Source organism: Haematobia irritans, chromosome 4 (assembly GCF_050003625.1).
Source record: "Haematobia irritans isolate KBUSLIRL chromosome 4, ASM5000362v1, whole genome shotgun sequence".
Lineage (NCBI taxonomy): Eukaryota > Metazoa > Arthropoda > Insecta > Diptera > Muscidae > Haematobia > Haematobia irritans.
Window position 1 is genome coordinate 62,120,654 of NC_134400.1, and position 27,640 is coordinate 62,148,293.

General features: G+C 35.0%; 2 protein-coding genes across 4 annotated transcripts in view; one reads left to right on the forward strand and one right to left on the reverse strand.

Annotated features, from left to right (window-relative positions):
* The first annotated feature begins 611 nt into the window (after positions 1-611).
* Positions 612-6,977, forward strand: LOC142235447 (uncharacterized). Its single transcript, XM_075306702.1, has 3 exons — positions 612-3,360; positions 3,405-5,456; positions 6,532-6,977. The coding sequence occupies exons 1-3, from the start codon at positions 612-614 to the stop codon at positions 6,975-6,977; spliced, it is 5,247 nt and encodes a 1,748-aa protein (XP_075162817.1).
* A 4,618-nt stretch (positions 6,978-11,595) lies between these two features.
* SMC5 (structural maintenance of chromosomes 5) overlaps positions 11,596-27,640 on the reverse strand; it is a 141,629-nt gene continuing 125,584 nt past the window's right edge. For 2 of the 3 annotated variants that reach the window (XM_075303919.1, XM_075303917.1), the window contains 3 exons: positions 19,577-19,801; positions 11,909-12,184; positions 11,596-11,810 (listed from right to left, as the gene is read on the reverse strand). In XM_075303919.1, coding sequence (XP_075160034.1) covers positions 11,715-11,810; positions 11,909-12,184; positions 19,577-19,801 — 597 coding nt within the window. In that variant the 3' untranslated portion in view covers positions 11,596-11,714. The remainder of the gene's footprint in view (positions 11,811-11,908; positions 12,185-19,576; positions 19,802-27,640) is intronic. The other variant, XM_075303918.1, reaches the window with a different exon arrangement.

The following is a 27,640-nucleotide window of genomic DNA, read 5'->3' on the forward strand; positions in this document are numbered from 1 at the left end:
CCAACAGCTTGCTTTATTACCCCCACTCCCGTCTCTCATATCCAGTAGTGTGGTTGACTGTTATACGTACATACGTGTGTGTTGCATTCAATTGTACTACAGGTTGCATTACATGTTCGAGTGAGTTGTAACTGAACATTGCACAGTGGGCTCGATAGGAACAAAAGTTGTTCATTAAATAATTTTGAAAATTATTTTACATTGAAAAACAAATATTAAAATTAATTATTTTAATTAATTAATTATTGAAAAATATTGCAAGTAAGAGGCAATTGTGACTATTTTGTATAATAAATTAAATTGATATCGAACTAACCCCGTAGTTTCGCCCGTTTGAAATATTTTTGATTCTTGCACATTGTATCGTATACTAATACGTAGTTTTGTTGCACAGTGGTGTTGGTAAGACCAAAATTGAAATATTTTTTAATTTACGAAAAATATTCAAAGGCATTAAATATTTGTTTATTGCCAATAATAAAAAAAAATCATAACTTTTTTGAATTTTTTTGAACCCTATTTACGTTTGTTGTTGGAATTGAGTTCTGCAACCCCGTTTTCATACCAAATTAAACTTTTTACTCGAAATTTGAATTTTATTGAAAATAATAATGTCTGATATCAAGAATTTGATTAAAAGCGCAGACCGCTTAATTGATTTGGATATGTTCGTGACTTCGCTCAAGGAGGATGATCACACCGTCCACAGCCTCAACATTCATAAACAGGAAATTATTCGACTTTGGGAGAATTTCCGTGAAATTTATGAGGAATTGTGTGACACTATGGGTTCTAGTGATGATATTGCCAAAGTTAAGGCAAAATATATCGCAACATATAAGACGTATGTGCGTGGACTAGCCCTTATTAAGTCTTTAATTGAAAAGCTCAATGCGAAGAAGAAGTCTTCTAGTTCATCCCTTCCAATTCACCATCCCCCTTGTGATACTGAGATTTTTTCTGGTGATTATAAATCTTGGCCTACGTTCAGAGACATGTTCTCTGCCCTATATAAAGATAATGAACATATCAGTAATATTCAGAAAATGTATTATCTGATGCAAAAGACGGAAGGTGAACCCCGCGATATAATCAAAACATGTCCGATTACTAATGAGGGTTTTCAGATGGCTTGGCAAAATTTAGTCGATCGTTATGAGAACAAAAGGGTTCTTGTAAACGCCCAACTCAAGATTTTATTCAGTCTTGCACCCGTTTTAAAGGAATCTGGCCCCTCTATTAAGCAATTGCAGCGTACTATGAGCGACTGCATAACTAATTTGTCTCTTTTGGGCATTGATACGAAGAATTGGGACGTTATATTTGTTTTCATATGTTCCACCCGTCTTCCTGAAGTTACCCTAGGACAATGGGAGCAATCTCAAGGGTCAAGTTCTGACCTACCTAAATGGGAAACAATGGATAAGTTTTTGACTGCTCGGTATCAGACCCTTGAGTCCGTCTTTGACATTAAAGGCGCCCATAATATTTCGACGTCTTCTGGTCCGAGTTATGTAAGAAAACCTACTAGCCCAAAGAGAAAGTCAATTACTAATAATAATGGTAATAGAAGTTTTAAGAGCTTCTCTACGATTATACCATCTAATTCTCAGCAGAAATGTCCTCTTTGTTCCGAATCGCATCCCCTACGATTATGCGAAGAATTTCTTCAAATGTCGGTTAACAATCGATTGGAAACCGTCAAGCGACTCAAATGTTGCACAAATTGTCTAGCTTCGTCGCACACTTTTAGCAATTGTAAGAGCTCACATATATGTTTCTTCTGCAAACAAAAACATCATTCTCACTTGCATAGAAGGGAATCTTCAGCACAAGTAAGTCGAGATTCGAGCTCACGACCTGGAATGACCCGCGATATGGGAAATCCAGCCCGATCAGCTTCTGACGATGTTCCTTCTACATCAGAGGCTGCCCGTTCGTTGCAAACTTTTGCAACTGCTATGGAAACATCACAGTTTTCTACAGTTCTTTTGGGAACTACTGTGGTAGATTTGTGTTGTCATGGCGTGAAGTGTTCTGCTAGAGCATTGATCGATCCTGCCTCGCAAGCAACTTTTATTTCCCGAAAGTTGCAAAAGAAACTTGCTTTGCCGATATTCCCAGTTACTTCTGCGAATATTGTTGGCCTAAACGGCACGATATCGGCGAAGTCTACTAATGTTTGTAGGATCTCTTTGTGCTCCCCTATTGACCCAACTTTTGAGTTGTCGACAGATGCGTATGTGGTTGACAAGTTAACTGGTCGTTTGCCTACTTATTCATTGTCACAGCTACTAGATGTAGATCTGCCCGAAGTCACGATGTGTGATCTAAAGTGTTCTCATATGGACCTTTTACTGGGTGGTGATATATATTCTCGGATAATGCATACTGATGTTCATAAGCACCCTAATGGTGATCTTATTGCCCAGAAATCAGTTTTCGGTTGGATCGTGACTGGCAAAGTCTCCCAAACCAAGCCCATACAGTCGGTGGTATCATTTTACAGCCACATAGAGTTGAATGATCAACTTGCTAGGTTCTGGGAAATCGAAGATGTACCGAAAGTATGCACTATGTCAGAAGAGGATAGATGGTGTGAGGAATTATACCTACGAACGACTTATCGTAATGATAATGGTCGATATGTTGTTTCACTGCCTTTTAAGCGTGAATACCCCAAAGATTTGCAACTTGGTTTGTCCCGGAATAATGCCATTTCTCAATTTAAGCGAAATGAGTCGCGGTTAATGAGAAATCCCGAGCTGAAGATTCAGTATGACAGGGTACTACAAGAGTACGCTGATTTGGGACATATGACCATGATTGATGAGAATAAGGTAAATTCTTCTAATACTGTGTATTATTTACCCCATCACGCTGTTTTCAAGCCTGACAGCGCCACCACTAAATTACGTGTGGTGTTTAATGCTTCCAGTGTCACTTCTAATGGCGTTAGTCTTAATAACGTATTGTATACTGGACCCGTTCTACAAGCAAATCTAATTGTTTTGATTCTCCGATGGAGATTATTTAGATTTGTCTTCAATGCCGACATCGAGAAGATGTATAGGCAAATTCTGATTCATCCCGATCAGGCGTCATATCAGCGAATTGTTTTCCGTCTAGCCCCTGATGATATAATCCAAGATTTCGAATTGAACACGGTCACATTTGGTGTGAACTGTGCCCCATATCTTGCTATTCGGACCCTACTTAGACTTGCTGATGACGTCGAGGGTGAGTTCCCGACTGCTGCGGAGATAATACGTTCGCAGATGTATGTCGATGACATTTTGGCAGGAGCTCACAGTTTAGATGATGCCATGAAGAGCCGTGATGAACTTATGGAAGTTCTAGGTTCTGCTGGGTTTAATCTAAGAAAATGGACTTCTAATGTGCAGGGTCTTTTGTTAGATTTACCCCCGAATATTTATTGGATAATGACTTTTTGAATATTTCCAATGAAAGTACCGCCAAGACTCTGGGTTTACGTTGGAACGCTGGAAAAGATGTTTTCTTTTTCAAGTTGGTTTCAGCCCCTACTAGATCTTCCGTCACCAAACGAGCTGTTTTGTCTGAGATAGCTAAATTGTTCGATCCAACAGGTTGGCTGGCCCCTAAGATAATAGTTGCTAAGATTATAGTGCAACAAATTTGGAAGGACAAAACAGATTGGGACGAATGTTTGAAACCCATGACTCTGAATAGATGGTTTGCGTTTTTGGACGATTATAGTGAAATCGAACGGATAGAGATCCCCCGATGGGTTGGTTTCAGCCCAGACCATGAAGTTCAGCTTCATGCATTTTGTGATGCTTCTGAGAAAGCATATGCGGCTTCACTATACGTCCGAATTAAAAACGCCCCTGGTGATTATGTCACGCATCTGCTCGCAGCACGAACTAAGGTAGCGCCAATCAAGGTTGAATCCTTGCCCCGTTTAGAGCTCTGCGGTGCAACTCTATTGGCTGATATGGTTGAGACTATTCGCTCCGAGCTGAGTCTCCCAGAAATTGAGACATTCTATTGGACTGATTCGACGATAGTTTTGTCGTGGCTTCAGAAGCCCCCGTGCCACTGGCCTACGTTTGTTGCGAATCGAGTAGCTAACATCTCTACGAAAATCGGTACTAGTAATTGGCATCATGTTCTGTCACACGATAACCCCGCTGATATAGCCTCGAGAGGTTCTTCAGCGCGCGATCTTCTAACAAATAACCTTTGGTGGAAAGGTCCCGCTTGGTTATGTCGCCCTCGCTCCGAATGGCCAAAATCTACGTTTAGAATCATGACGAATCTTGAGACTAAACCGATTCAAGTCAATTTGAACCAATTATCCCCTCCTGAGGATATTTTGGCCCGTTTCTCTGATTTATCCAGAGCCCTAAGAGTTTTGTCATATGTATTCAGATTCTTTCATCGAATACACCCGAGGTTTAAATCGACACAGACGCATTCATCCTTCGACTTGGAACAGGGTGAGATCAACTTTGTGAAAGGTCGTCTTGTTGTCCTCTGCCAGCGTCGACATTTTCCTGAATATGTGGCGCTGGGGAACGATGCGCAGTTATCTCGAAAGAGCCCTTTATTGAATTTCAATCCGTTTATAGATTCTGATGGATTTATGCGGATGAATGGTAGACTTGCGCGTTCCCCTACTCTCACCTATGACGAGAGATTCCCCAAAATTCTACCCTATGATGCCCGGTTTACCAGATTGTACCTGGAGTACATTCACAAGAATACGGTGCATGGTGAAAATGCATTAATGTTGAGATTAATGAGATTGGAATTTTGGGTACCCAGATTGAAGAATCTCGTAAGGACAATCATCCATAATTGCCGTGCATGCGTATTGTTTCGGAAGAAAACTGTAGACCAAATTATGGCCGCTCTTCCCCCTGAGAGAACTACACTGTCTCGCCCGTTTACATGCACTGGAGTCGACTTTGCAGGCCCCTTTGATATAAAGACCTACATTGGTAGAGGTTGCCGTATCACTAAGGGATATGTGCTTGTGTTTGTCTGCTTTGCGACTAAGGCAATTCATTTGGAAGCGACAAATGACATGTCGACTGATTGTTTTATTGCTGCATTCACCCGATTTTTCTCCCGAAGAGGCTGCCCTTCTAAGATGTTTTCGGATAATGGGACATCTTTTGTAGGAGCTTCTAATGTTCTTGGTAGAGACCAAGCCCGATTTCTCGCTGAAGTGAAGCAAAATCTTATTTCGCTTAACGCCTTCCAATTATTAGAATGGAAATGTATTCCCCCTGGTGCGCCACATATGGGTGGTCTTTGGGAGGCAGGAGTTAAGAGTTTCAAGACTCATCTTAAGAAAGTGTCTCACGCTCAGAAGTTTACTTTTGAAGAGTTCAGCACAATGCTAGCTAGAATCGAGGCATGCCTTAATTCTAGGCCCCTTAGCAGTGCTGCCGCTGGTGAAAAATTGGGTGAAGTAGATTTTGGAAAAAAGTGGAGTAGATTGAATAAAATTGAAGTAGCATTAATTTTTGAAAACAAAGCAATAGAATTCATTTTATTATACCCTCCACCATAGGATGGGGGTATATTAACTTTGTCATTCCGTTTGTAACACATCGAAATATTAAAAATATTATAGAAATTTGGTACATGGTGTAAGTATATTGTCTCTAACAACTATGCAAAAAATGGTCCACATCGGTTAATAATTTTATATAGCCCCCATATAAACCGATCCCCAGATTTGATCTCCGGAGCCCCTTGGAAGAGCAAAATTCATCTGATTCAGTTGAAATTTGGTACGTGGTGTTAATATATTGTATCCAACAACCATGCAGGAATTGGTTCATATCAGTCCATAATTATATATAGCTCCCTTATAAACCGATCCCCAGATTTGACCTCCGGTGCCTTATGGAGATGCAAAATTCATCCGATTCGGTTGAAATTTGTTACGTGGGGGTAGTATATGATATTTAACAACCATGCCAAAAGTGGTCCATATCAGTTCATAATCATATGTAGCCCCCATATAAACCGATCCCGAGATTTGGTTTTGGAGCCTCTTGGAGGAGCAAATTTCATCCGAGTCAGCTGAAATTTGGTACATTGTGCTAGTATATGGCCGTTAACAACCATGTCTAACTAGGTCCATATAGGTCTATAGTTATATATAGCCCTCAGGTAAATCAATCCCCAATCACACAAAATTGGTCCATATCAAGTTCATAATTGTATATAGCCCTCATAATTACCGATTCATCTTGCACATCCCAAATCCACACGATATTTACTCATAATTTCACAGTTCACGCGTTGACACTTGGACAAAGCAAAAATAAAGGGTTGCCATTCCAGCGATGAAAAATAGGGTTTGCATATGTTCAATGATTAAAACCGCTATGTTCATCGTAACTAAAGGAATAGGAAAAAAGTTAGGAAAATTTTAAAAATTTGAAGGAGAACAAAAAGTGAAGCAGATTTTTGGAAGAAGGAGTGACGAAGTAAATTTTGTGAAAATGAAGCAAAATACTTCGATTGAAGTAGTAGCGGCAGCACTGCCCCTTAGTCCTATGAGCGATAATCCAAACGATTTGGCTCCTTTGACCCCAGGACACTTCCTTATAGGTTCTGCCCTTCTCTCCCCACCGGAGCCCGACACGACAATTGAGTCGTTAAGTTATGTGAATAGATGGCAGAAACTTAAGGTCCTTTATCACTCTTTCGCCAAACGGTGGAAAGAGGAATATCTCGTTGAACTCCATAAGCGAAATAAGTGGAAATTTCCTCAAAGAGATTTTGCCGTTGGTGACCTGGTAGTAATCAGGAAAGATAATTTGCCTCCACCAGAGTGGAAAGTAGGTAGAATCGAAAAGATCTACTTAGGCCCCGACAACAAAGTGCGAGTTGTTGACATCAGGGTTGGAAATTGTACTATTACAAGGCCCGTTGTCAAACTCGTACTACTACCTGTTGATGGACAAAATTAATAACCATTTCTTTTCTTTGTGTGTGTGCTGTCCCATCTTTTATTTTCGTATTTCCAGACATGTCTGGCCCATCACGTCGTCTAAAAAACGAGCGCCCTGAGGTAGAAGTGGACGTCGCCCAACCAAAGAAGAAGTGTGGTGAGGTGAGATGCAAAGTGTGTCTGCAACCACACGCACTCCGCCTTTGCCCGCGTTTCCGAGCTATGGACCCTGCAAGACGTCGTAAAGCCGTAATGCAATTCGGCTATTGTTTTAATTGCTTGGCGGAGTCACACAAAAGGACTGATTGCAGGAGTCGGGAAAGGTGTATGGAGTGCTGTGGTGAGCACCACACAATGCTCCACGCCAGATTTGTTGGGAACCAGCGGAAGCGCGAAGATCCCCCCAGAGCCGTCGCTAGTCGACCCCAAAAGGTGAAGAAGGCTCCTAGAGCTATCAGACAGCCACCGCAACGTGACTCCCATCAAAGGCGCTCCGATGATGCTCGGCGCCGTAATAATGCCTCCAGGAGGGTAGCACGAAACCCAGAGACCCAGCAGCAGAGAACCATCAGTGGACGATGCACCTGTGGCCACAATCCGACCAACTCCACCACAGTTAGCCCCAATACCGGTCATGGGCCGGCTACTATTGTGATTCACGTCCATTCTGGGTCCCACTGAATTTGAATTTATTTATTTATGTTTTTTGTATTTGTATGTCCATTTGAATTGTAAATTGAATTCTCGGTTTTTATTGTCCCCTAGCTCCTGCTTGCCCCTATGTTGCATTCCTGCAAGGGGGGCGGGATGTTCAGGTTGGCACCCTGTTAGTTTTTAGGTACAATGAATTGTAAAATACACCCCTGAAATTTATAACGAAATATGAAAAAATTGAAATGACACATAATTGAACGAAAGTTGCTCACTTACTTACTCTCTCGCTCAAATACCCGAAGGTACGAATACCCCCGCCAATAAATTAAATTTTAATTTATTTTTTTAAAACCCGAAATTTAATTGTGTTTTTATTTATTTCCCCCCTCATTGATAAATTATTTTATTTAATTCCCCGCCTTTTCACTAAGCCAATTCAGAAAGTAATTAAAAATAGTTACCTTTTTTAATTAATAAATTAATTGAGTTTTGCAATCAACATCAATTAAATTTTTAATTGAATCAATTAAAAAATTAATTGAAATTTGCTGAAAAAATCAATTAATTTTTTAATCAAGAATTTTTTCTATGTCCCATTAAAACTGTGATTGATACTATCATTTTCGTGATTGAAGACGTTTCAATTAAAAAATTACTTGGATCAATTAATTTGGTGATTGAATCAGAAAAAAATTTTTTTGTGTGTAGAGAAGCGTTGGACTAAGTGTATTGAAGTTTCAGAAGATTATATTGAAAAATAAAACTATTTTTGAAAAACTAATGCCCTGTTCCTGTATATCGAACGAAAACCAGTTCGAAAGAAAGGTAGTCACTCGAATTCGAATGAATTTGGGTTTTTCTATTTTTGAAAGTTCGATTCGTTTGTATGAGAATACATTGATTATTAAAAATGAGTATTTTTAAATTTTTGGCGTGAGAATTCATTCAAATGTTAACAATGCTTTTACTTTTTTCTTGACACTTATTGTATATGTTCGTTTATTACTCGACAACAAAATATGAAGTGACTTGCTTTTCGAAATAAAAGAACAAAAATTAATTTTCTTTCGTTTGGAATACGAAAGAAAGCTTTCGTTCGATATACAGGAAGAGGCCATAACTATTCTCTTTCATTGATAGGATAAGAAGTTTCCGAACCGCCCTCGTATGTCTAATAAATTTTCTTTTTTTTCGAAATTTGAAGCAAATCACGGCAAAACCCTGGAGTTTGAGGCCGTATAAGTTCAAATCGGACGAAAGATATATATGGGAGCTATATCTAAATCTGAATCGATTTTTACCATATTTGGCACATACAATCCCTACGGGAAATAGATCATCCACAGGACCGGTACAGGACTAGTCACTGGTGTGTATGGACCAGTCCCAGTTCTGGTCAAAACGTATGGAGGGGACCGGTCACTTTAACATGGGTTTGTCATTGACGGGGTAAATTTACACTTTAGGACACGTCTTGGACTCATTCAAAAGGACACGTCCTGGGACAATTTAGTAGGAGCACCTCATAGACAGGTATGAACCAGTCTAGGACAAACTATTTGGAATCAGTTTCCTTTTTTTACTAAATGTGAAATACGATTAATTTCAAGCGAGTATGGAAATCAATAAATTATGACTATTTAAAAATTGCGACAAACTGGAGCACCGGTACCAGTCCTGTGATATGTCCGTCAGTGGCAATTTGCACCTATTTTCCTTAGGGATAGTATCATTAAAAGTACCGCTTGTGCAAAATTTGAAGTAAGTCAGGGCAAAACTCTGGCTTTTGAGACCATATAAGTCCAAATCGGGCGAAAGATATATATGTGAGCTATATCTAAATCTGAACCGATTTTAACAAAATTTGACACACTTTACGATACTATTAAACGTACCCCTTGGGCAAAATTTGAAGCAAATCTCGACAAAACTCTGGCTTTTGTGGCCATATAAGTTCAAATCGGACGAAAGATATATATGGGAGCTATATCTAGATTTGAACCGATTTCAATTGGTAAGCATTGGTAGAATGTCAACAAGTAAACTTTGGCCTCTGTGGTCATATGAGTCTAAATCGGACGAAAGATATATATCGGAGCTATATCTAAATCTGAACCGATTTGGCTGATATTTTGCAAGATTTTCGGGATTCATAAAATATTTGCATGTACGGAATTTCAAGAAAATCGGTTGATAAACACGCTAACTATGACCAAATCGGGGATAAATATATATGGCAGCTATATCTAAATCTGAACCAAAACCAATAGCGATTGTCTCTGTCCCAAGAAACGGCCCTATGCCAAATTTGAGGACGATCGGACTTAAATTACGAGCTGTACTTTGTGCACAAAATTACATATACAGACAGACAGACGGACATCGCTAAAGAATTTAATTCTAAGCCGATCGGCATACTAAAAGATGGGTATATGACCACTATGTCTTGGCGTTACATACAAATGCACAAACTTATTATACCCTGTACCACAGTATTGGTGAAACGTATATACTTGTTATATGAAATATAACAACCCGCTTGTTCGGCAAATAGCTATTGTCGCATTTTCCCTAACTATATAAGCACTCCCAATGTTCGGGAGGTTATTATGGTATAGAATAATGAGTTCAAAAAGTACTAAAGACCCGTTTTCTGTATGTATATAATGTACCCTTTCATTACATCCAATTCAGCACCATAAAGTAATCTGATCGATAGATTATATTGGGCATTACCAGTTGAGCATGAAATCGATAAGAAAGACGCTGTCTCTCTCACAGAAAATAAATGAGAGAAAAATTCAAAAATATAATCCAGGGACCATTTAATTTTGGTATCTAAAAGTAATGTACAAAATAGTGTCTCTAGCAAAATTGAACAAAAACACACACTTATGATCGGAATAGAGTTTCGGTGGCTACGCGTAATGCATAAAAATATATGATATAATCGTAAGGTGAAGTTTGGTTTACTGAACAAAAATAAGCAAAATCCCGCTAGAAGACGTCACAAAAGTTCCACTTCTCATAACTTGTTTAGTTGTTCTCTGGGTTGCAAATGGTTTGGTCGGACACGGAGTTCTCATAGGGTAATCAAAACGATAGAAAAATGTAAGTAAAAAATTAGTAATAATTCTATTATATAGCACCTATATTTATTTCATATTTATATTCAAATTTCAGGTGCAGTTTCTTTACTTTCTAGCAGGATTGGACCTCCATAACAACACATACGCCTAACAATGCAGCGACAAAAGAAGTGCCAATTTGAAAGTAAATGCGTCTTACCACGAATATTAAAATAATTCGTTGTTGTTTGTATAGTCATAACTTAACTATTTTACTTATAAACTAAATAACATATTTAGTTAAAGTCCAAATATAAATTTGGCTTAATAAAAAACTATAAAAATCATTCTAGCAAAATTAGTGCTTATTTAGCTAGCATTTTTTTCACTATCCTTTTCAGTGGGTAGAGAAGTGTGTACAAATTATGTGTGAATTTTCAGCTACCAAATTGGTGGTTATCGATAATGCAGAGAATAGTCTATTGGTTATATTCAGCGACATGTTCTCGTTAAACTCTCCGCTAAAACACATGGGGTGTAATGCGGAGCGTAAGTAGGGGTGTTTATAAATTAGTAGCTATATAGTTAGGTATTCGCTGCTTCCCAGAACAAGCGGGAAACGTGCACACCTCTAGCCCATACGATGAAGCTGCAAAAACGAAATGGAATATATATATGCTCTCTGCGAGAAATCTTTTGTTCGCCGCAGGTTTTAATAGAACCAAGATTTTCAATTAAAATACATGAAAAGTTTGTTGGTTGGACACTAACGGTGCCAGACATGTTGTTAATAAGTAATTAGATTAATATTGCATTCAAACTAACACAACAGTATACCTAATTATGTTAATTTTGTTGGTTGCAAGTATTCACGCTGAGTTTGTGGAATCATAATTTACAGAATACATATGACGATTTATAGCAAAGTAAAACATAAAAACTCGTTTATTTGTAAATTACTCGGAAAACATGAAGAACATAAAATTTCATTTTTCAAATTAAAAATAAGTTCAAAAACATAATTAAAAAGACGCCTAGATTGTGGCAAACGCATTTTGTGATTGAACCATTCGACCATTAAACACCACATGTACGGACATTCTTTCATTTGTCTTCAAATTTCGGAGAAGCTGTAAATAAGATATGAGATAGTTATATGATTTAATCTGTCTGCTTGTCGCGATTTTTCCCATGTCACCAAAACATATACATATGTGTCATACATTACCTTGGGTGTCACAAAGAAATATTGTGCCCTTCCTGTCTTTGTAGTTTCATCCACCAACATCTCGAAGATTTTTCTTTCATTTCGTGCATCCATTCCTTGGTTAATTTCATCCACACACCTAAAGGGCACATGAGTAATATGTTGCATCGACATTGTGTACACTGCAATTGCAACTGCCCTCTCGCCACCAGATTGCACATGACGATTTAGAGCTTGCAGAGGAACATTTTTTCGATATTGAACCAAAATTTCTATTCCGTAGGATTCAAAGTCAAACTGAAAATGGAACAGGGAGATAATTACCTTTGATCAATTAAAATTATCCCTAAAATACAGAAATTATCCTTAAAAATATAGTTTGTCAAGCAAATGTTTAGTTGGTCTTTATTATTTGTGTTTTACATCCACAAACTTTCTACAAGGTTCACAAGTCAAGAGCCACGACTGCCATAAATATGATTTATGCTTTGGATCATTGCCCTGGTATATGTAGTTTATATTTATAACTATGGCAATTGTCTGGATGAACAAATCCAAATTTTGCAACACTGTAAATTAATTCATTCTTTAAAATGTATATCTTTTTATCGAACGGTCCCATCGCCCACTTTCCCGCCCGTTCCGACCGTGAGGGCCTCGTCCCCATGACGTAGGGACAGCGTACACACCATGATCAGGACCATGGCGGGGTGGAGGCAGAGGGATTTGACCAGCTACAGAGAAGGACTCATCAGCCGGATATATTAAAACACAAGATCAAATATTAGGTTATTCAATAAAACTAATGTATTAGTTATCCAAATATGCTACAATTCTAGACTTCATCATATCAATACTAAGGTTAGTGTCAACTAGATGATAGATTGAATTAAAAATAATGCACATCCATGAAAATCAATGTAAAGAAACTGGTAATTCCTAGATGCCCTAAAAGGAACATTTATCCTAATCCTAGATATCAAAAAAGAATATCCCCACTAACTAACCTATACATCATCATGGAGCTCAACATCGTCCGTCGGCTCGTAAATTAATCAGCCTCAATCTAGAAGTGTATGAAGGAAGAACAAAGTCACTGTTCCAATGAAGATGTCTCAAAGCGAACAACAAGAACTGCTTCTGAACCGATTCTATCCTATCAATGTAAACTTCATACTGAGGATCCCACACGATAGAACCATACTCTAGAATGGATCTAACAAGGGCAGTAAAGAGGCTGTTTGTAACATAAGGGTCCGAAAACTCCTTCGCCCAACGCTTTATGAACCCTAGAACCCCATACGCCTTTTTCACCATCGAATCAATATGACCATTAAGCCTACACACAAAAAATTTTTTCTCTGATTCAATCACCAAATTAATTGATCCAATTAATTTTTTAATTGAAATGTTCTTGATTAAAAAATTAATTGATTTTTTCAGCAAAATTCAATTAATTTTTTAATTGATTCAATTAAAAATTTAATTGATGTTGATTGCAAAACGCAATTAATTTATTAATTAAAAAAGGTAACTATTTTTAATTACTTAGATTGGTTTAGAGTTTTTATTTGGATTAACAAATGATTGTTTGAAATACATTTTTAATTAAAAAAGTAAAAAAAAATCAGCACTTTTTTAACTGAATTAGTCTTCCGAATTTGATTAAAAAGTTAATTGTATCAATTAATTTTTTAATTAAATATTTTAAAAATTTCAATCATTGACTTAATTAACTTAATGTTTCTATCATGATTAAAAGGTTAATTGTATCAATTAATTTATTAATTGAAAACATTTTCAACTTCAATTAACTTTTTAATTGGAAATATTTTGGTGATATTTTTTTCTGTGTACGATCCATAACAATGCCAAGATCAACAAAAGAATCAACCTCTTCCAATAACGAGCCCCGTATACTATACCGAACATGAATAGGCCTAGACCTAAAGAATCGCATAAACTTGCATTTCCTCAAGTTCAAATCCATCAGATTTACCCTACACCAATCATCAAAGCTATCCAAATCACCTTGTAATAAATGCACCTGATCAGATTTATCAAACGAGGAGAATAACTTTACGTCATCAGCATACACCAAAATCCTAGAGTTAACCACAGGTAAATCGTTTATAAATAACAAAAATAAGACAGGCCCCAAATGACTACCCTGAGGCACACCTGATGGGACATCAAAGCACCTTGAATAGGAATCTCCAAAAGACACAAACTGCGTACGGCGTACGGCAATCAAGATACGACGAAATCCAAGCCAAAAGGGCACTGGCCAATCCAATCATATCCAGCTTATATAACAAGAGCTTATGATTCACCCGGTCAAAAGCCTTACTAAAATCCGTATAAATAACATGAGTCTGATTCCCAACAACAAACTGATTAATAACATGAGAAGTAAATTCCACCAAGTTCGTAGTAGTCGATAGGCATACGAAAACCATGCTGACAGGGATCCAGTATCGAAGAAATGCCATGCGACAAAACATCAGTCACCATCTTTTCAAAAACCTTGGGAATAGCACTCAATTTTGCTATCCCCCTATAAATACCCACATCAAAGGGGCTCCACGACTTATGAAGTGGTATCCCAGGAATCCCATCTGGACCACCACTGGTAGACGTCTCAACCCCACACAACTACCCAGACACAGACAAACTATCAAATAATGGAATTGCCACCCTATTAAGCGACCTAATAGAATAGGGATATGAACCATCAGCATCATAAGCACCTTTTCTATAAACAGATTGAAAATAGCCCGCGAAACTGGTCCCCATAAAAGTCAACACCATCCCTCCATCCCTCCGGATCTTCGAAGGCCTAGTCGAAGACTTACGTTTCATCCTAACAAATTCATAAAAAGACCTCGGGTTACAATGAATGTCACCTCTAACTTATCAATGTAACGAACATAACACGCTCTTGAATCCATATTATAAATAGACCTAGCGACAGAGTACCGAGCATAATCAAAATCAGATCCCGTCCTCTTATAACTTCTAAAACATCTATTCCTATCATTCCTGAGTCTCATCAACACAGGGGAATACCATGGCCGATTCCTAGGGAAATCCACCCTTCGCCTAGGAACAGTCCGCAACACAAAACCGTCCAAAACCATGTAGAAATTATCAACAACCATATCGATATCAGACAACCGATCACATCTACAAACAGAGCTCCAGTCAACACCCGAAAGAAGCGAATTCAAAAATAAAACATAGTGAAAATATCCAAGAGGCAAAGAGAGAAAGCAGGGTGATACCTATCCTCAGGATAAGAAACAGGATCACATCTGGACAAATCAAAATTATAAGGATCGCCCACAAAAACCAAATCAAGAATCTTCCCAAAGAAATTCATAACTCCATTTATCTGACCAAACCAGCATCAAGAAAAAGATCCAAAAAAGTCGCCACCCATTCCGATCCACTAGAAGTAGTCAGTGGAGTCAACGCCTCCGTATCAGGCAAGTCGAGGCAAGACACCATAGGCAAATTAAAATCGCCCAAAACCACGATCCTGTGCGAATCATTCATTCCAGACATAATACTATTTATTGCCACAAAATGACGCTCATAGATAGAATACTCAGAAGCCGGAGGAATATATGAGCATGTAACGAATAACCTAAATTTCGGAACATCTTACCGCAAGGAATTCAATACAATCAACACCATCCAGAACAATTCGCTCAGATGGGAAGGTGTCAAGGACACCAATTAGCACCCCACCACCAACAATCCTACCCATACGATCCTTCCTGAACACCAAGTAACGTCCACAAAGAATCTCAGAATCATATACCGATGGCCTGAGCCAAGTCTCAGTCATAACCAAAACCGCAAACTCAAAATCAAAACTATCAGCATACAGCCTCGATAATTTCGTATTCAACCCTCTGACATTCTGATAAACAATAGAAAAAGAGCCACTCAGTTTTTTGGAGATGGAGGAGGCCTGCTAGGTAATCTAGCTAAGTTATCAGACCGATCAACAAACTCCTTAATGAATGCCCTAGGAGGCCAAAAGTCACGATTACACAGCGTATCGAAGAGATCAGCATCGACAATAATTTTAAATGAAGATCTATTCTCAGAGAACTGAGACTTCAATATAATCAATGTCCTCAGCCGTCGTCTCCGGGGAAAAACGAGAAACAAAAACTACCCTCTTTGAGGCAGCCATATTGAGTCTCTCGAGCTTTTCCCCTTTGGTTGAGGCTGAGGGCAATCCGACAAAGTAGGCGTCGCGAAATTTATGAGAGAAAAACCTGAATCAACCCCGCGAAGAAGTCGAGTCAGTCACCAAAGGAATCGGCGGTACAGGAGCTTACGTGGACTGTTCAACTACAATACCTGGAAGAGGATCACAAGAAATAGGAGCAGTCACAGCCGCTCGGGGCAGTGATGATACGGCACCACCTTCCGACGTACCGGAAACACTAGGCATCGCATCCTTCGTACTCCTTACAACCGCTGACGCACCCCCAACCGTTGATGATCCCACACCAGATTTCGGCAGCCCCGAACCAGTCCTAACAACCTTAGTACGACCCTCCTTCGGCGACGACTTTTTCGAAGACCTCTTCCGTTTCGTACCCGATACAGGAGAGACAACAAATGGCGAAAGATCTGGAAACCTATCAAACAACGTCGAAATTTTCACAAAGATCGAATACAGCTCCCATAAGTCACGCGTCAACGTAGTCACCTCAGACGTGGCCTCCCTAAAACAGTTATAGAACTCCACACTAATCTTCCTACATCTCACACAACACCATCTAAGACCGTTGTTACCAACGTACAACTCATCTACCACCTTTGCAGCCAGTCAAACACACCTCGAATGCCAATGCCCATCACAAAGCCAGCATACAATAACAATCTCATCATCAGAAGCAATTTTACAATCATCATTCGAGCATACCATGATGAATTGAGTAACAAAATAAAATCAAGTTGAAATCCAAATACAAATTATAAAATAAACTATAACAAAAATCAAATGAAAATATCCCACTGCCTCAATATACTAAGATGTCACAAAAACACTAAAAACGCCAAAAAAAAAAAAAAACAAATCAACAAATACAGTATTGACAACACTGTTTGATAATAATGTATGTATGTATATCCACAGCCACTGAGAAAATTACATGTAAAAAAACAAAACAAATGGTATAAGAAAGCAAAGCACACTTGTTATTGTAAACTAACACAAAACTATCAGACAAATAATCCAATTGAGAATAAATACAATACAGGTTAATTACACAGAGGATTAACCAACATTGAACTTTTTCAACAAACTAATCACTTATCTGAATGATTTAAAATACACCGGCACAAATTAAACTTTTCTTTACATGCAAAAACACAACAATTATTCAAATTTTTAATAGCGCTAAGAAAAACACCACTAAAGCACAGCAGTGTTGCCACTGATATACCTCTTTCCATGTTTAGCTCAATGATAAGTAGGGTTTTCTTTTTCCCGGACTTTTTCCATTCCCGGGAAAGCGGGAATTTTCCCGGGATCCCGGTCAAAGGGAAACCAACTTTGATGTGGCATACATTTAGATAGTTGAATAAATTAGAAATCGCCTAAAGTTACAGCTATAAGGCGCTGTCTGCCAATATATTATAAAATACGAAATATTTTGTAATACAAAAAAAAATTACAATGGTTTCTTTCGGTATAGTTTTCGGAAGAACACTATTAATATAGTGGGAATTTTTTTGTAACATGAAAAAACTGTTTGGAAATGAAAGAAACTTATTTCGATTTCACTATCATGTAATACCTCATTCACATTACACTTCCAAAATCCATTTTCACTAGATTTCAACTGTCATTTGCCTTATAAATAAGGTCTCATTATAGATGAGGAATTAAGAGCCTCTTTAATGTTGGCCGCACTGTCTCACTAAATTAATTAATACAATTAATTTTTTAATTGAAATGCCTTCAATCAAGTAAATGATAGTATCAATCACAGTTTTAATTGGACATAAAAAATACATGATTAAGAAATTAATTGGTTTCATTAGAAAATTTGATTCAATTAAAAATTTAATTGATGTTGATTGTAAGACTCAATTAATTTTTTAATAAAAAAGGTAAGTATTTTCAATTACTTTCTGAATTGGCTTCGTGTTTTTAGTTTGATTAAAAATTGATTGTTTGAAATAAATTTTTAATTAAAAACTTAATTAACTTAATGTTTCTATCTCAATTAAAAAGTTAATTGTACCATGATTTATTTGTTTTATTTGTTATTAATTGAAAAAATTAATTAATTAAATCAATTAATTTATTAATTGAAAAAAATTTCAACTTCTTTAACTTTTTAATTGGAAATATTTTGGTGATATTTTTTCTGTGTATTCATTTATCAATCCGGTGCCATATCATGGACAACGAAAAAGAAAAAGACAGTGGCAATGCCGATTTCATGACAGTGGCTTCAGCAATTCAAGAGTCAATTTATCTTAAACATTTAGAAGATGAACTTAACCCTCCAAATAATAAAATTATGAAGCTTTTTTGTGATAATAAAAGGGCTATCCAGGTAGCCCTAAACCACAACTATTCTCCAAGAACCAATCATGGGGATATTAAAGCCAAATTTATCCGCCAGAAACTATATGAAAACGAAGTCGTTATTGAATATGTTATCTTTGTACTAAAGATATAATAGCTGACCTCTTCACTAACGCCGTTACACTTCAACAACTTATGTATTTTAAAGATTTTTAGTAAAGTCCAAATCCAAATTTTACTTGAAATCATAAGCCTTTTTGCATCTGTAATTGCAATTGAATACATTTTGTAAAAGGAAATATTAGAAATTAAAACATAAAATAAGGAAATTCTTCATTCAGCGAGATTTGAGAATGCATGAAAAATAATGTATGCAACACTTTATATCTCCTGTACTTAACGTAGCACTGTTTGTACACACAAAAAATTTTTTCCTGATTCAATCACGAAATTAATTGATCCAATTAATTTTTTAATTGAAATATCTTCAATCGCGAAAATGATAATATCAATCACAGTTTTAATTGGGCATAAAAAATACTTGATTAAAAAATTAATTGATTTCAAACTTCAATAAATTTCAAATAATTTCAATAAATTTTTTAATTGATTCAATTAAAAATTTAATTGATGTTGATTTCAAAATTCAATTAATTTTTTAATTAAAAAAGGTAATTATTTTCAAATGCTTTCTGAATCGGCTTAGTGTTTTTACTTTGATTTACAATTGATTGTTTGAAATAAATTTTTAATTAAAAATTAAAAAAAAAATTTTCATCACTTTTGTTCGATTAAAAAGTTAATTGTATCAATTAATTTTTTAATTAACAATTTTAAAAATTTCAATCATTGACTAAATTAACTTAATCTTTCTATCTTCATTAAAAAGTTAATTGTATCAATTAATTTTTTAATTGAAAAAATTTTTAAATTCTAGTAACTTTTTAATTGGAAATATATTGGTGATATTTTTTTCTGTGTACAGAGATTTACAACTCTGCTTAAAATATACCTTGATTCAACCACAACTGTTAATGTATTAGCCTATCATACTGTTTATGTTGATTTGAGAAAAAAAGTAATCAAAACTGTTGGTAAAATACAATAAATGATACATTTTTTACCTCGTCTTTCCTTGTTAATTTTACTTCTCCTACATAACCCATAGATTCCATAAACTGTCCGAAGTGTGTGTTAATTGTTGTAATCACTTCTATAATGATGGGGTACCATACGTTAAAAATTTGTTGTATTTCGGTCAAGCAATTTTCATCGCCATTTAAATTAGTTTCGATTTCTTTTCTCAAGGACTCGACGTCTTTTTTCTTGGCATCATATTCTCGTACAATCTAAAATAGAAATTTCAAAATTGTTAGTATATCAAAATTGGCATATACAAAAAAAATCTGATTCAAACACGAAATTAATTGATCCAATTAATTTTTTAATTTAAATGTTTTCAATCACAGAAATGATAGTATCAATTAAAAAATTAATTGATACTATTAATTTTTGTGATTGATTTTAGTTTCAATTAAACAATTTGTTGAATCAATTAAATTGTTAATTGAATATTTTTTAAAACTCAATTAAAATTTTAATTGGACAAATTTTCGTCAAGTTTCTTTCCATGTAGCTAGGGGGACTAAGCCAGCCCCAGAAAAATGTTAGCCGCGCCCCCAGAATACTATACTCATTTATTTTATTTATACCGCAAAAAAATCTTAAAGTTTAAAATCTGAGATACGTGATTTTGTGTATCGAAATAAGATCCAGATATGTAAACTTGAGACATAAATATATGTAGGGAATGTATTAAATATTATCCGACGAGAACCAACAAAATTCTTTTTTATTTATTTAGCTTACAGGACAGCAGTTCAATATCACACTTAATTTCTTTTATGGGAAACAGCGTTGCCAATTTAGCTTTTTCCCGCTAGATTTGGCTTTTTTGAAGACGTTTAGCGGGAAAAAAATGCATTTAGCTTTTTTTCTGGCTTTTTTTCATGACCCTTTTAGCTATTTTTGGCTTTTTTATTTTCGACATGTTCCTATTGAAATATGGATAAAACTTCGTTTTTATCTAAGCCTTGCTGCCAGAATAAGGTTTTTCACATGTTTCAAATCTCAATTGAAACATTAATAATTATTCCAGCCATTATGCGGGCATTTTTGCAGCAAATACACCTTGTGGTAAAGTTCTTGCCTCGTATTCATAAAAGTTATCGTAAACTTTAAATCTACTATTACCATGCAAATTCCTTATATAAACTGTCAGTAAATTATTAGGAATATTAGCATTTGACTCGTTTATCCTTTTTATGTTATTTTAATATTCTAAAGTTATTATGATATTACTAAATTAAAATAGTAGATGTGAATTGCTTTGTACACTGAAAAAATATTGTCGTGAGGCCAAACATGGTTATATAGCATTTGTGAATTTCTCTTATATAAACTGTTTTTCTTGTCCAAAAGCCGATAAAGTCGTTTTGTCCTTATAGTTAAGTGATTCAACTTAAAAATGGGTATCTTTTCATGAAAGAAGGCTAGGGTCAATTCTAAAAAATTCTTTAAATTAATAGTCTTTAAATTTGTGGAGTTTTTGTATCTTGACCACAAACCAAAATAACGTTAAAAAATTGAAGAGGTTTTTAAACATTTTATTTTAAAAACGTATACATAAAATAATTTCTACTTAAAGTCGAGTCTGAATTTGAAAATTTAAGTTTTCGTTAGCACGTTTTTAAAGCACTGTGATAGCTCATGAAGAAAAAGCTGAGAAAACGAATAAATTCAAATTTGACTCGGAATCAATACAAAAATCATTAGTGTACAAAATCTTTGGAACCGAACATAGAAATAATTAAGGAAATAAAGTTTTGAATGTGGTATTATTTTTTTTAACACCAAAAAATGCAATAAAAAATTCGTAGTGATAGGATCAAAACAAATCTGCTATTTATTAATGGGATGGATTTACATTTACGAAAATTGGACAACAATAGGTTTGGGAAATTTTCGAATAAAAGTTATTCATTATAAACTTGCAAGACAGTTAGAATGGGTTTTATTCTCTTGGGTAAAATTAAGAGAAGTGTACACGTTCACGAATTTATCATTAATTCAGTTAAAACAAAATATATAGATATTTGCTAATGCATGATTAACCAGCTGACAATTGCAAGTTCACTGGGAAAAATGATTTTACAAGGAAATATAAACGAAGGACTTCCAGTAAAAATTTGTGATAGTAAAAATGTATCGAGTACGCCAACAGAGCTAATATGATTTAGACTTTCTTACAGTCTCACAGAAATGGAATTAAATTGAATACAATTAAAATAATATGCATTTTAAGTGAAATAAAGCCTTTAAGTTTGTTAAATTTCAATTAAAAATGTGACTTTTGATACAAAAAAATTTAGCTTTTTTTTCTAGCTATTTTTTTAAATTTTTTAGCTAGCCAAAGTTTTTTGGACAAATCTAGCGGTTTTTGGTGAAACAATTCTGGCAACGCTGATGGGAAAAGAACTTCTGGACCAACGAAGTTTTCAGTTATTTTCAATCTTTGTAGCGAAACGAAGTTGGTTGAGGGCATACGGGTATCATAAACAAAGATTTTTTGCCGGTAAAGAAACATTTGTACCATTAGAAGAAAATTTAGATGTGAAATGTTCTTTTTGGATACGGAAGTGGTGCGAAATTGGCACAGAAGCGATGAACTTAACATGGACCTGTAATAGCTAAACGAAGTTAGTTGAGGGCATACGGGTATCATAAACAACGATTTTTTTGCCGGTAAAGAAACATCGGTATCATTAGAACAAAATTTAGGTGGTCTAAAATTTCGTTTCGGAGGAAGGAATTGTTTCCCAGCAAAAAAGCGTCGGCAAAAAAGGAGTGAAAATGATCTTTTTGGATCCGGAAGTGGTGCGAAATTGGCACAGAAGCGATGAACTTAACATGGACCTGTCATAGGACGAATCTCTACCATTTCAACAGCCGTTGCACAAAATTTGCGTCATTTCTTAAGGTGTGATCCGAATGCAATGTTTTGGATGTGTATTAAAATTATTTTGCCAAATAAATAATTCTTATAATTTTGTATGATTTTTTAATGCATATTAACGCTTGACTGAAGCGTTTGAACTCAAATATTTTCAAAATTTAAATAATTTGTATTATTTTATTAATTCTTGATATTTTCTATTTGAAGCAAAAAAATTAAAATTATCAAGTAAATATGCGGGATTGTTTCGTGAGCTACTTTTCCCCTCACAAACGGGAAAACTTTTCACTGATTTTTTTAGTTGAATCTTTCTTATTTCCACTAAGATAGATTTGAAACCGAACTAAATCTTTTATTTTACATTTGTCATAAGTTTTCTAAATGCTTGATAAGTATTGGGTGAAAAAATAGCATGAAAGCTCTTTAAAAACAAGATTTAAATGTAAAAATGTAAGAACTATTTCATGACTTTTATAAGTATTATAGTTTTTCTTTAGATTGCAGAACATGAGTTTCTTCGTACTTCCTTAACATTTTGCCACAAATAAATACTGTATGAGCTGTCATGATGCGGAGGAAAAAGAATCAATTTAACACCTCTTGTGTGAGTGTCCTGCATTTTGTGTAAGGCGTAAGCGAATTTTAGGAGCATATAGCTTTAGATTACTGGCGGACCTGGAAAACGTTAACTTAAGCAGTCTGTTAATGTTTTTGGAACAATCTGGTTGATTCAACAAAAGAAAATAATAGTGAAGGTTCAGTGGTTAAAATTAGAAGTGCCCATATGTAATAGGTACTTTTAGTTAAATGTGCACACAAAAAAAAATTTTTCTGATTCAATCACGAAATTAATTGATCCAATTAATTTTTAATTGAAATGTCTTCAATCACAGAAATGATAGTATCAATTAAAAAATTAATTGAAGGTCAATTAAAAAGTTAATTGATCCAATTAAAAAATTAATTAATACTATTATTTTTGTGATTGATTTTTGTTTTAATTAAAAAATTTATTGAATCATTTAAATTTTTAATTGAATATTTTTTAAAACTCAATTAAAATTTTAATTGGAAAAATGTTCGTGAAATTTTTTTGTGTGTGGTATCACAATGGACTGAATACTCTAAGAGAGCCTGAAACTTAATCGGGCTACCACCTTAACCTAAACTGCCACAAATAACATTGGTAGGATGTCTGTTCATTACGACCATACAAAAACGGTCGGATATAAACAGCACAGAGATGTATATGTAGGATAATTGGGTAAAAATAGCAACTTCTAGTACAAGCTTTCGCTCATTTTAACTTTCACCAACAGCAGAAGTAATGAAAAATCTTTTAAAAAATACCAATGAACCTTGATTAATCAATTTCCTTTGCACCGTTACCTTTTAATAATAGATTTTTTTTTTAATTTTGTTTTTAATAGGTATAGATTGCAGGAGGCAATTTTTGCAGGCCAGTACACTTAAAAGTCTGTTTATGCATCAAACCTCTGCAACGAATACACAAGCAAATACTTCGAGCACACGCCGCACAATTCGAGTAGTAACTTCATTGTCCATTTCTCAAACGAGTAAAATATAAACCTTGCAAATTGTGAAACAGAACATATAGAACCCAATAAAGCAAGCACCAAACAATGTTCTGAAGTATTCGAATGTAATCGGAATACCAATTCCATTTGTTTCATAATTTCCAATGCTGTGTAGATTAAAGGTCTGCACAAGCAGATTTGAATTTTCATAATTCAAAATGTTCTAGAAAATGAGTAGAACTTTCAACATGTTTGCTGGTTTTAGTTGTGTTGGGAGAATGTAAGCAATTTTTCCATAGCTATTGGGATAGTTTTAGCTTTTTCTTTAAAAACTAAACTTGAATCCCATAATTTTACCATAATTTTTTATAGATTGCATGAATAGAAAATAAATATAAAATGGCATAAATATGATAATCTTGAGAAATCAATAAATATATTTTACGAAACTTTGAATTCATTCATTGACCAATCTGTCCCATTAAATCGCGTTACTAATTACACTGGTCCGCCCTGGAACAACAATAAATTAAGTAACTTAAAGAACAGGAAGAATAAACTTTACAAAAAGTCTGGCTCAGCTACCGATTACGCAAATTACTCAATCGCCGTTCGGAATACAGCTTGTGGAATAGATTATCATAGAACAAATATCTATCAAAAATGAATTGAAACTTAATCCAAAATCATTTTACAAATTTGTTAATTGCAAACGTCAATGGAATGTTTATCCAAGAAATCTTCACTATGGTACTGTTGAGGCGGATGATAATGTATCTATATGTAATATGTTTTCCAAGGTATTTGCAACAACATGCTCCCATAAGAATTTCAAGCAATCTGATGTGTACCCATATAAGATAACCCAATAAACACAAACGTTTGAAAAATGCTAAATTTAAACAATTTTTCAAACATTTTTCAAAGGTTTAGTGTAATATTCAAGTTGAGAAATTGTTGAGAAAATCGCGTTCTCAACAAAAAACAAACATTACCCTTAACTGTAAAATTCAACACATTAGCAATAATTCCTCAAGTGTTATCCTCAAATTGAAATGCATCACTACTCAATAATATCTCAAACAATTTTCGAAATTAAAAATTAACATCGTTGCAAATACTTTTCAACCAAAATTTGTATGAATGATATCCCGACTTCAAATTGAAAGTCAAAGTCAAAATTTTATGAATTTTATATAATTTATTAATTTTCGTCAAAATAAAATATATAATAATACACTAACAAATGCGGCACCCATCTTGCAGAAAGCTTTTTCATCTGTAATTCTTCATGTAAAATTAAATGGACTCGATCATTTGAGATGCCCATGATATTAGCAATTTCACGCACTTTTATTCGTCAATCATTTAATACCATATCATGCACTTTGGCTACAATTTCTGTTGTTGTTGCTGTTTTTGGATGTCCACTACGTGGTTCATCTTCAATGCTTGTACGACTACGTTTAAATTCAGCGACCCAATTTTTTACCGTAGCATATGAATGAGCACTTTCACCTAACACATTCACCATATCATTATGAATTTCTTGTCCCGATAAACCTTTTTTATGTAAATATTTAATGACAGCACACATTTCTAATTTTTCCATTGTAAAAAAATTGCGGATGCGTCTTTTTTGAACACCTGTTTCTATATGAAGCAGTTGCCAGATCGAAACAAAATTTAACATGTGTTCATAACAGAGATGGAAGTTTCCAAAACACTTAACGTTTTTCTGTTTATACCGCTCTTTTTGTGCTAGGCTAAGAACTTTCCGAACTGACCTCGTAATTCGCAAACAATTTGAAGATGAGCTGTGTCAAGTGAAGTTGAATTTATGTTGAAAATTATATTTACCATCAAACTGAAAAGTTGTTGCATTTGAAAAACGCTCATCCTGTGTTTATTGGGAATGGAACATTCTGCACTCTCCACTCCTTTTATATCTCCTAATATTGTGCTGAGTTATATGGAAAAGATAACATTTTCTTTTCGTCCGGGGCCTGATGGGATCCCCAGTAACATACTAAAGTATTGTACTCATTCTCTATCGACTGCTCTTTCTATTCTATTTAACGAATCTTTGCGTACTGGTCTCTTTCCCACTCTGTGGAAGGATTCATTCATCATTCCACTATTTAAAAGTGGAAACAAGTCTGATATTACTAACTACAGATGCATTGCTAAACTAAGTGCTATTCCAAAACTAATGGAAAATATTATATCTGCTATTTTGGTTCATCAAGTCTCCTCTTTTCTATCACCCAAACAACATGGCTTCCGAAAATCTTGTTCAACCATAACAAATGTCTTGGAACTGACTACTATGATTAATGAAGGCTTTAGAGGTCATTTACAGACTGATGTAGTTTACACTGATTTTAGTAAAGCGTTTGACAAAGTAAATCACTCACTTCAACTGAACAAATTACATCGCATGGGTTTCAGTGACTTAATAGTATCCTGGTTTGAAAGTTATCTGACAAATCGAACTCAATGTGTAGTATTTGCCCAGCAAAAACTAGGTGACCACATCTCATTACAATGTACATTACCAGGATTAAAGCTGTCATTACACATTGCATTACATTGCGGTGAGTTATAATGACTAACTTGCAATGACAATAATAAATACTTCTCGGTAATTTTTGAATTGATATTCTCAAATTTATATTGCATTTGGCTGTTAATGACTTAATCAAATAGAATAAATGACGGTACCATTAAGTATAATTATTCACATAATTGAACATTTAAAAAAACTCAAAAAGAATATGTTATGTAACGGTAATTCTGAAGATTTTTCCGTTAAGGTGGGTATTAAGTTCGAGTTTAGCCGCTAAAAACATGATTTTTTCACGATTACTTTCTTTAATAATCCATTTTAAGGAATACAAACTTTGTGAAAATTTGCTTTGGGCTTTTCCCCATCAAGTTATAATAAAATTTGCAACAAATATGTATAATTTCATGCATTTTTCTTACTGATTTAGTTTTCACTTTAGCGGTTTTAGCGGCTAAACTCGAACTTAATACTCACCTTTAAGGAATATTCTTCACGAATATTTCATAATAATTGTGTGTTAAATTAATGACATTACCATACTATGTTTTAAATAAATGCTTTATTATACCTCATTCACATTACTCTTTCAAAATCGACTTCACTAGATTTCAACTGTCATTTGCCTTATAAAAAGGGATATATAAAATCCTCTTTTAGTAGGTTTCGAACATAATGTGAATCTAACTCCCTTAAACGACAACATTTATTTCTACTTTAACTGTGAAATTAATTTGCCTGTAATCTTATTTAGATGATTGTTACATTTTTGTTTATTTCTACAATATTCGTATCTATTCAAGTAATGTTCATATTACAGCATTACTCGCCATATTTTGATCCATTGTAATCGGCTAGAGAAGTCAATATTTTCGAGATTTGGTTGTCTGCGACAATAAGTGGTTATTTTGCAAACTTTGGTATATCTACGAATAAGTGATTACATATTAGGTGATTATATGGTTTAAAATCACTAATTATTTCATGGCCATAGGTATGCCTGGGGAGAAGTACTTGCCTCCTAGGACATGCGTATGTAAATGTAATCCGGAGCGATGCCAATTAATAA